The sequence below is a fragment of the Rhinolophus sinicus genome, chromosome 14, assembly GCF_057876585.1.
Source record: "Rhinolophus sinicus isolate RSI-liver-muscle chromosome 14, RSI-T2T, whole genome shotgun sequence".
Classification (NCBI taxonomy): Eukaryota; Metazoa; Chordata; class Mammalia; order Chiroptera; family Rhinolophidae; genus Rhinolophus; species Rhinolophus sinicus.
In genome coordinates this window covers 22,050,231-22,060,072 of record NC_142514.1, presented here as the reverse complement: position 1 = coordinate 22,060,072, position 9,842 = coordinate 22,050,231, and the positions used below count along the sequence as shown (strand labels likewise).

General features: G+C 53.9%; 2 protein-coding genes across 3 annotated transcripts; one reads left to right on the top strand and one right to left on the bottom strand.

The window, feature by feature from the left end:
- Nucleotides 1–219: 219 nt before the first annotated feature.
- On the bottom strand, nucleotides 220–1,936 carry FAM167B (family with sequence similarity 167 member B). 2 transcript variants are annotated; one of them, XM_088789930.1, is made up of 2 exons: nucleotides 1,396–1,936; nucleotides 220–729 (listed from the first exon to the last, which is right to left on the bottom strand). In XM_088789930.1, exons 1-2 carry the CDS (start codon nucleotides 1,651–1,653, stop codon nucleotides 502–504), a joined length of 486 nt encoding a protein of 161 aa, XP_088646056.1. In that variant the 5' UTR covers nucleotides 1,654–1,936; the 3' UTR covers nucleotides 220–501. The 2 variants fall into 2 exon arrangements, with proteins under 2 accessions (XP_088646056.1, XP_088646055.1); XM_088789929.1 differs by having other exon boundaries at nucleotides 226–732; nucleotides 1,396–1,933.
- Nucleotides 1,937–3,681: 1,745 nt separating this feature from the next.
- LOC148755639 (myotubularin-related protein 9-like) lies at nucleotides 3,682–9,841 on the top strand. Its single transcript, XM_088790893.1, has 10 exons — nucleotides 3,682–4,021; nucleotides 4,188–4,296; nucleotides 4,537–4,662; nucleotides 4,755–4,928; nucleotides 5,408–5,634; nucleotides 7,162–7,323; nucleotides 7,491–7,632; nucleotides 7,714–7,934; nucleotides 9,231–9,382; nucleotides 9,470–9,841. The coding sequence occupies exons 1-10, from the start codon at nucleotides 3,837–3,839 to the stop codon at nucleotides 9,601–9,603; spliced, it is 1,632 nt and encodes a 543-aa protein (XP_088647019.1). The 5' UTR covers nucleotides 3,682–3,836; the 3' UTR covers nucleotides 9,604–9,841.
- The last annotated feature ends 1 nt before the right edge of the window (nucleotide 9,842 follows it).

Sequence of the window (9,842 nt, the reverse complement as noted above, 5' to 3'; positions counted from 1 at the left end):
CAGCTGCCCACGTACCCAAGTCACCTTCCATGGACGTATTTAGGATTTTAAGTGCTTTCCCAGTTCTGATCTTGATAAGATGGAGCCATAGAGCTGGAGCTGTGGGGGAAATGGGGATCCATCAGTTCATCTCCACCCCAACCCAGGCCTTCTCTCCTGCAATGGAATCCCTCCCTGGTCCCAGCAACAGATGACACTCGGAGACCTTGAGCCTGAATAACGGCTGCGGAGACCTTGATGGGAAGCAGAGAGGGCATTTATTGAGGAGCCTGGGGGAGGGGGGGATCTGTGAGCTCCTCCCCTAACACACACACACACACACACACACACACACACACAACTGGGGCAGCAGCAGGGACAGGAAGCTCCCAGAGCCCAGTGTGTACCCACCAACCCCCTCCCTCGCCAGGTGCTGGCGCTTCTGGGGCACCCCTCACTTCCCCCTTTCCAGGCGGGCTGGGGAAGAGGTAGTGGGTGGCCCAGGAGGCACACAGGTGCCCCTCAGCAGAGGGTGAAGCGCCGAGCACTGAGGTTCATGCGTGTGAGGCCGAGGTGCCGCAGCGGTGGGGGCAGGGCCAGGCCGGCCCCTGGCTCCAGCTCCAGCTCCAGCTGGGCCTCATCCAGCAGTTCTTGGTGCAGGTGACAGGCTTGGTCCACCTTCAGCCGGTGCAGCTGGGCCCGCAGGTGAAGCAGCTGCCCAGCCAGCTGCTGGTCCTGAGCCCGCATCTCCTGCTGTGGCAGAGAGGGGGCTTTAGCCTGCTGCACCAGCCCTCAGCTGCTAGCCCTGTCCTTCCCTTCCTGTCAACACCCTGGGGCCTTGCACTGGATGTGTCCTCCACACCCCCTCTCACCCCAGCTTGATTCTTCCCGTCTCTTTGCTCTTGCTCCATACCGATGGTTCTAAAACTAAGACAAGGAGCCATTGTTAAACAAATACACATGCCTGGGGCCCCATCCCAGATAACTAAGTGGAATCTCCAATGTGGAGCCTGGACATCTTTATATTTGTACATATTGGGGTAAAAGCCACCTATTTCATCTTTGCCTCCTCAGATTCTGTCTACAGCATGGTCAGTGCCTCATTTTGTACTTCACAGTGTCTTTGGGATATAGAAAATTCCCAGAGTAGGGGAGGCCATGCCTTTCCCATTTATACTGTCTCCTGAGCCAAAGAAGCACAAGGTCAGCAGACTGAATGGAATCCTTCAGCAAGGCTCCTGAATGAAACACTGAACAAACCCAGTCCTGCTCCTCAGCCCCCAGACACAGCCATAGGAGTGGGCAGTTGCTGGAGGTGGGGTCCATTCTCATCTTTGCCCCTCACCTGTGGTCTTGGGCCCTTAGAAGTACTATCCCCAAGGCCCTCTGCAAGGCTGCCCACCCCACCAGACTCACCAGCTCTTGTCGGAGCCACTCAAGGGCAGAATCCACTGAGTCAAAGCCACAGATGGCTCCAGGTCCCCCCAGCCCAGATCTGGCTTGGGCCCTCCGCCAGGCCTGGCTCTGGACCCGGGCTGTCCACTCCAGATATGAGGGCCGCCGTGTCTGCAGCTGCAGCTTGGCCGTCAGCGCCTTCACAGAGTCTAGGCTCTCTTCCTCCTCATCCTCCTCTTCTTCACCCACTGCCTGGAATTTCAGTGGCCCCAGGGACATGGTGGGTTTGGGGTAAGTGACAAAAGTCTACAGCTCTGGAATTAGGGAAAGCCTGGCAATATTGTTCAGGGAGAAGTGGCAAAAGCTGAAAGAAGTGTGCCAGGGAGTGTGTGTGTGATAGTGAATGCTCAAGGTGGCTGGAAGAGGCTGAGTGTATCAGGGTGGGTGAGCAGATGGGTATGGGAGGCCGAGTGTGCAAGGGCTGGGATTTTCCTGGACTGTAACCCTGGAGCCACGTGATGCCCGTCTGGGTGGTGGCAGAAGGAGACCTTCTCCTCTGGCCCCTTGGATGAATTTTATTGTCTTTGCCCAGAAGGAGACACCCAGTTCCCAGAAAGGAAGTTGCTGCAGGATAAGAAAAGCATCATCCACACCAGAGTCTTGGCCCTTTTCCCAACACCCAAGTAAGGGAGTGGGGAGGGGATAGGAGGCTGACAAGCTGCCCCCGTCCTTACTCATGGCATTGGTCCTTCAGCAAAGGAGTAGTGGCCAGAGTCCTGGCCTGGGAGTCAGGAGACTTGGGTTCTGGTGTTGGCTGTGGGGTCTCGACAAGCCACTGACTCTCTGTTGGGGCAGATCAAAGATTTCAAGCTGTACTCTAAGGAACTTCAGGTTCCCTTGGAAATCCCTCAGAGACTGTGCTGGGTGAGGACAGAGCTGTGGATGGGCTCTTAGACCTGCCTCTCCTGGAGGGCCTCTCCCAGGGCTTCGACCAGAGCAGTTCCCTTTTGTAAACTTTGTATTGAAAAATAACATACACACAGAAAAATTCACCTATCATAAGTACACGGCTTGATGAATTCTCCCAAACTGAACACACATATGTAACCAGCACCCCGGTCAAGCAACAGAGTTCTGTTTTACTAGCATCCAGGCTGGTACAGCCTTTGTGCTCCTGGCCTGTCACTTCTCTCCGAAGAGTAATACTACCCTCATTTCCAACAGCATAGATTAGTTTAGCCTTTAAAAACAAAAAAACAAAAAAACACCTTTCTAGTGGTTATCAATCTGTGGCATGCATTGGAATCACCTAGAAAACTTCTTTAAAAATACTGTCAGCCCCACTCGCAGAGTTTCTGATTTAGTATATGTGGGGTCAGGGGTGGGCCTCATAATTTGCACTTCTAACAAATTCCGATCTGGAATTTTACAGTTTGTACTCTATTATCTGGTTCCTTTCATAGAGTAGTTCCAATTTTATGTTTATATTTTGAGGGTCCACGTATGATTTTTTTTTTGAAAGAAGGGTTTTGTATGCCTCCTCCCCCGCCCCCCCCCCCCCAACACATACAAGAGCTTGGAACCTAGCGGACCAGACAGCCCTTTGAAGGCAGGAGTGGGTCTTATTCTTCTTATAGTAATCAGCACTTAACACAGCTGTAGACATCAGTGTTTAAGAAATGAAAGAATTAGACAGATGAGTCCTCCAGTAAATCGGTTTAATCTCGTGTAATTTACCAGAACTGAAAACCTTATGAACAGAACCCTCCTCAGTCACCTTTGGGTTCCAACACCAAATATGGAACCCAGCTCAGTGTACCTACAATTCGTATGTGTTCAAAGGATGAAGTGATAGGGGATGGGGCTCCAGAGGGCAGGACTAAATCAGAAGTGGCCCCCATAGAGGGCGCCCTCAGGCAGAGACTTCCAGCTGTGGTGGGGGAAGGAGCCGGTTACACAGCTGCTTACATTTAAGGTGGACCAAGGGATTTTCCCCCACCCAGCCTCAGATACAGGGAGGAAGTAGGCAGTTACGTTTCACGCCCACACTTTCCACCCCTTCCACCAGGTCTAGGAGAAAAGATGGCATTTTTATCTCCTTTTTAAATCAGCTGGAGTGTCAACATCCCAGTCTAAAAAATAAAAAAATATTGAGTGCTTCCTGAAAATCAGGCGAGGTCAAGGGCTTAAGCAAGATTATTCTCCCCATTTCACAGATGACAAAATTGAGGTTTCCTTAACAGGCTCTGACTGGGGTCCTCGCTAAGAGGTGCTGGCAATAAGAAGGGGAAATTGCTGTGATACTGTTCAATCTCTTCCTTCAAGAGGCCTCCTTAACAGCTGTCCTGCCGGCGTCGCCAGCTGCCCAGCCAGTTCCTGTCCCTTTCAGAGCCCGCTCTCTTTCAGCCTGACACTACAGGAGTCTGTCTTTTTGCTGGGCCCCAGGCCCACCATAGGCGGGAATGGAGTTCTCCGAGCTGATCCGTACGGGCCGGGCCCAAGCCGAGCTCCTGCGGGGCCCTGAGGCGCCCCCGCTGCGCGGCACGCTGTGTGTCACCGGCCATCACCTGCTGCTGTCTCCAGGACCCCAGGCGACTCCAGACCTGTGGCTGCTGCTTTTGCGTAGTGTCGACTCTATCGAGAAGCGGTGAGCGTAGTGGGGACATCCCGGGAGTGGGGACCTCGCAGCTCAGCGGGTAGAGCGGAAAGGGCAAGCGCTGTTGGAGCTGGTGTCCCCCCCGCGTAACGTCCAATCCTGGTTTCTCCTGCCCAGCTGTCGGGAGGACACTAAGCCTAAGCCCGTCCTTCCTCAGGGTCGCGGGTGACTCCGGCACCATCACGCTGCGCTGTAAGGACCTGCGCGTGCTACAGCTGGACATAGAGGGCGTGGAAGCGACGCTTGACATCGCCCGCTCCATCGAGGTGCGCCAGGGGTGCACCCGAGACCCTTAAGCTACCCCTATCCCATAACGAGAGGAGTAAACAGAGACTACTGAGCAAGGATACTCAGCAGCCAATGTTATCTCAGGGCACAGCCAATGGCAAGGGGATGCAGGGTGGTCTGGAGTACTTGGAGGGGTGGAAGCTGTGGAACCGAGGGGTTGGAAGGGCGCCGGTGAGATGATTCCGACCTTTCCCAGATCCCTTGACTTCCTTCCCCAGGCGCTGTCCTCCCTGGAATCGGTCATCACCTCCTATCCGTTCTACTACCGTCCCAAGGGCTTGAGATTGGGCGACGCCTGGCACTTCCACCCGCCGGAACGCTACTACGAGCGAGTAGCTCGCGAGGTGGGTGCGGTCGTGGGGGCCTGGGAAGGGCGTGGGGACGTGGCACTCACTGGGTACCCTAAACCTGGCCTTCGCCCCTCCTTGCGCTGCAGACCAACGCGTGGCGGCTGAGCGAGGTGAACGAGGACTTCAGCTTGTGCCCCAGTTACCCACGCGCCGTGATCGTGCCTCGCGCAGTGGGAGACGATGCCCTGGCGCGCAGCGCCCGCTTCCGCCAGGGAGGCCGCTTCCCTGTGCTCAGCTACCACCATGCTCCCAGCGGAACTGTGAGCCCCGCCCCTCCGCAGACTCTGCCGCTAGGACCAACCGCGTCCTTTCTGGGCCTTTTTCTGCCTTGGCCAGGCTAATTCATTGCCCGGCTACTGTCTCCGCTCCGGCCCTTCGGGCCGCGCCGTGTCCTGCCCCCGACAAGCCCCGCCAACTCGGCTCAATCCAGTCTTCCCCAACTCTGGTCCCGCCCCTCTCCGGGCTTCAGAGTCTAGGCTCTCGGGCCCCGCCCTGGTCGGTCTGGGCGGCTGAAGCCTAGTCCCTCCTTTGTCAACCCAGGACCTGCCAAGTCTACTCATCAGGTCCCTCCCGCCTCCCGCCGCAAGCCACCTAAACACTACTTCGAGTTCCGTCGCCCCTGGGCCCCAGCCCTCCCCTGCCAGCTCTGAATCGCTCCGGGGTATAGACCCGGTCCTGAGCGGAGTGCCTGAACCAGGGCTGGTGGGTACGGCTTCCAGATCTGAGTCCCTGTCCGCAGGTGCTGCTACGTTCCAGCCAGCCCCTGACCGGGCCCCAGAAGCGGCGCTGCGCTGAGGACGAGGAGCTGCTGCGAGCTGTGCTGGAAGGAGCCCCCCATGGGACCCGGGGCTTCATCGTGGATACGCGCTCGGCCCAGACCGCCAAACAGGCCCGCCTAACTGGCGGCGGCACCGAGGCAAAGGCCGCCTACCCTGGCTGGAAACGGCTGCACCGGCCTATGGAGAGGTAAGGGGGCTTCCCATCTTCTCCTAGGCGCTCTTTTGTAGGACTCTTCATGGATGGGGATGGGGACATGGGGGGATAGGAGGGGAAGGAGTGTCTCCCAGGAAACTTGAGGACTGTTAGGCCTTTCCTGGTAGCAATCCCGCCAGGCAGGCATCCCCACTAGCACCCCCCCCACTAAGAGCGCTTATTACTTCCTGGGCGTCCCAACTCTGCTGGAAAGAAAAAGCACCTCTTTACATTAAACTGAAAATTGTCTTCCAGGAATAACCTCAGCACACACACACACACCTCCCCATTTGTCCTAGCCCTGCCCTGCGGGCTGTACCTGCACAGCTGTATCTATTTCCTCTGTCTCCAGGTGACGTCCTGAGGAAGTTTTTGTGCTTTGAGGAGAGTGCACTGCTCCCCTATCCAGAATACAAAACTTTGTTTATTCATTTATTCAGCCAACATTGATTGAGCACAGATGCTGATATGGTGGCCAGCCCAGACATGGCTGAGAAATCCGCAGTAAACGGGCAGTTAGAGTTCAGTATGATAAGTAGCAGCACAGAAGAGGCACCCCTCTTAGTGCAGGTAGCCCAAAGAAAGTTTCCCTGAGAGGAGGATGCTTTAGCTGAGACTTGAAAGAGGAGGGGGAGTTAGCCAGAAGGTGGGAGGACTTTCCATACGGAAGGCACTGCAGGTATGTACAGCAGGGAGCCAGGTCATTTGTCCTGTTTGGGGAACTGCAAGTACTTTAGTATGGTGGGAGTACAGAGTGCAGGTGGAGGTAGAGAGAGGTGGGGCTAAAGAGGTGACAGGGGCAGAGCAAAGGTCTTGAATGCCATGATTATGAGCTTAGACTTTATCCTAAAGGCACTGATGGCTTTTAAACGGGATGTAAAGTACGGCATAGGGAATGTAGTCAGTAATATTGCAATAACTATGAATAGTGCCAGGTGGGTACTAGACTTACGGGGTGATCACCTCGTAAGTTATATGTATGTCTAACCACTATGTTGTATACCTGAAACTAACGTAATATTGTATGTCAACTGTAATTGAACAATACAAAATAATAATTGAAAAAAAGATTTTCTGGCAGGAGGTCTCTAGTGATCTTGATTAGAGCAGTTTCTGGGAAGTAGGAGCAGATACCAGAATCCCAAGTGTTGTGTTTCTCTTGTCAGACTGGGAGCTCCCCAGGGAGTAGTGTTGCTCTCATCAGATTGGGGTTCTTCAAGGATACTGTAATACTTTCATTAAATTGGGGGTTTCTCAGAGCATTTCCCCAGAGGGCTATGTGGCCCTTCTCCAGGTAATTCTGTGCCCCCCAACAGAATAAGTCTCCCCAAAGGGTCTTGGGTCTTTTCCATCAGATTGGGGAATTCTTAAGGATACTGAATCATTTCCATCAGATTAGGTGGGCTCCTCAAAGTGTCCTGGGTTCTGTGGTCTCCCTCTTGGGTCTGGAGCATTTGTTCTTAGGCTGTGCTCACCAGAGCTTGGGCTGAGGGAGGGATGACAAGACTCACACTTGTGCAGGGGGCGGCCCCTACAGGAGAGCTTCGTGCGCCTGGTGGAAGCCTGTGTGGACCTGGAGCAGAGCATGGATCGCTGGCTTAGTCGACTAGAGGGCTGCCGCTGGCTGGCACATGTGAAGGAGGCACTAAGCACCGCCTGCCTAGCCGCACAGGGCATGGAGAGGTAAGAGCCCCACCCTAGAGACAGAGAACAGAGCAGGGTTCTCAATCTCTGAGCGCCTATTTCACTCAGTAAGCGAATACATCCTAGGACTGGGCCCATTCTATTCCTGGCCTGGGCACCCCAGGCAGGGAAGGACTATACACTGTTGACCAGCCCTGGACCCACAGGGAAGGGGCCTGCATCCTGGTGCATGGGGCTGAAGGTATGGACAGTACTCTGCTTGTGACTTCACTGGCCCAACTCATCCTGGACCCCTTGAGCCGGACCATGGCTGGGTTCCAGGAACTGGTGGAGCGAGAGTGGATCCAGGTAAGTGGCCACCCAGCCCCAACCCTACCCCCCTCTCAGAAACCCCCACTTCCTTGTGCCCATTGATCTGCCCTTCCCCAGGCTGGCCATCCCTTCCAGCTGCGCTGTGCCCACTCCGCCTTCTCCCACGCCCGCCCCAAGCACGAGGCACCCACCTTTCTCCTCTTCCTGGACTGTGTGTGGCAGCTGGGCCGCCAGTTCCCGCTGTCGCTGGAGTTTGGGGAGGGGCTGCTGTTGGCCCTGTTTGAACATGCCTATGCCTCTCCTTTTGGCACCTTCCTCTGCAACAGTGAAAAGGAGAGGTGAGCCAAGGAGGTGTCAAGGGGGGTCAGGGGCAGGCACAGGACAGGGTCTGATACCTGCTGCACCAGCACTTTACTTCCCTAGAAGACATCTTTTCCGTTCAGATGAGTTTCTCTTTTAGGAAAAATCCGAGTGCCCTCTCTTCCCCGACCTCCAAATTTCACACTTCCTCCTAACTTCTGCAAACCCTGAGATATGTGGGTCCCAAGGCCAATCCTTTGCACTTACCCACTCTGTCCATAGCCAAGAGCAATTGCACCCCTAGCTTAAAAACAAGGACTGAAAGGGAAAGTTGCTGCAAAAATAAATCATTTCTGGGGCTCTCTACCACTTTGCAAGGTTGATTCTAGTGAAGCGATAGAACAGAGTTTGAAAGCTGAGTTTAGGTGTTTGGGCTCAAATTCTGGCTCCACCACTCACCTGTTGAGTCTCAGTTAGCTCATCAGTAGCGAAGAGAAGTTCATGATTATAGCCAAAATCTATCAGGGGTGTGTTTGAGGATTAACTGAGTAAAAGCATGGAAAGTGCTTAGCCCAGTGCTGGCATATAGTGGGCACACAAGTGGTAGCTATTTTTATTTGGTTGCATATGTTCCCAATAAGCACCCCAAAGCCATCTTTTTCTCATCAGACTAAAATGGGGGGTGGGGGAGACGGGTTGTTCCTCTCCAGGAACGTGGAGATCACAATTAGTTATCTTTCATTGCCCAGCCTCCCCCACTGTCTTGTTTTTGTAACTCCACTCATGGGTCCTCCAGGTTAGAAACTGTTATCTTTGGTTACCTCCTTCCTCCCCATCCTTTGTATTTAGCCTTTCTCCTAAAAATTTCTTAGCTTCGTCCTCTCCTATTAAAGTCCCCTCCTACCAACTCCAATCCTTTTTCCTTCCCATGTGGACCATTGGGACAGCCTCCACACTGCTCTATCTCCACTTTCATCACTCATCCGTTATTTTTGTAAAAACTCATCAGTCCCGATCTACCAACATTCACTAAGTACTTCCATGTTTTTACACACCCGGTGAACTTCTGATAGACCCAGCTTAAATGGCACGTCCCTAATTAGCCTTCTCTGACACTTTCAGGCAAAGCTAAGCTCAACTCCTTAAGAACTAGGCTTTGTCTTGTTCCACTTTATTCTAGAGCCTGGTACAGGATGACTGGCAGTAACATTTGCAGGAAAAAGGGGAGGTTATCACTGCCCCGTGGTGGCGGTCACCCTAGTAACCAGGGCCCCCCATTCAGAATCCCAGAGTGCATAGCTGAGTCTGGAAACTCACTCCCTCACTCTCTCTAGATGCCTGTGTGAAGTAAGAACTCGAACACACTCCTTGTGGTCTGGACTCAACCATCCAAAAGAGCAACGAAAACTCCGGAACCCACTCTATGTCCTCAATCCCTTGGCCATCTGGCCCTCAGTGGAGCCTCAGAGCTTGCGACTGTGGCAAGGTGACCCCCAACCCCACATTCTCCCCTGGGGAGTCATCCCCTCTGCTCAGCTTCCTTACATATCCTCCTCCTCCTCCTCCTCCTCAGGACTGTTTCTGCGCTGGATCCACCCGTCTGAGCCTTCAGAGGTAGCATGGGAGAAGGTGTGGCAAATAGTGACAGATAAAGAGAAGATGGAAGGCTCTCAGCCAATGGTTTCAGCCTCTGAGCCCCAACCCTAAGCGCTGGCCACTTGCATAGTGGCTGAGACATTCCTGAGACCTCTCCAGGCCCCTCAGCACCTTTGGATCTTGGATGAGGGTGCCTGCAACCAGCCTACCCCATAATATTGAAGTTCCAGGTGTGAAGTGTCCAAAGTATAGGGAGGAGGTCCAAATAATAAAGGTATCCATGACTGGTATCAGTGTGGTGGGGTATCACACTGAGAAGGGGAAATGATTAAATAGACCCTACAAAAGAG

Coding starts and splice junctions, on each gene's coding strand:
- FAM167B (XM_088789929.1), bottom strand. CDS start 1,653: ATGTCCCTGGGGCCACTGAAATTCCAGGCAGTGGGTGAAGAAGAGGAG. Junction 733..1,395: donor AGTGGCTCCGACAAGAGCTG/GTGAGTCTGGTG, acceptor TCTCTGCCACAG/CAGGAGATGCGGGCTCAGGA.
- LOC148755639 (XM_088790893.1), top strand. CDS start 3,837: ATGGAGTTCTCCGAGCTGATCCGTACGGGCCGGGCCCAAGCCGAGCTC. Junction 4,663..4,754: donor ACGAGCGAGTAGCTCGCGAG/GTGGGTGCGGTC, acceptor CTTGCGCTGCAG/ACCAACGCGTGGCGGCTGAG. Junction 4,929..5,407: donor ACCATGCTCCCAGCGGAACT/GTGAGCCCCGCC, acceptor CCCTGTCCGCAG/GTGCTGCTACGTTCCAGCCA.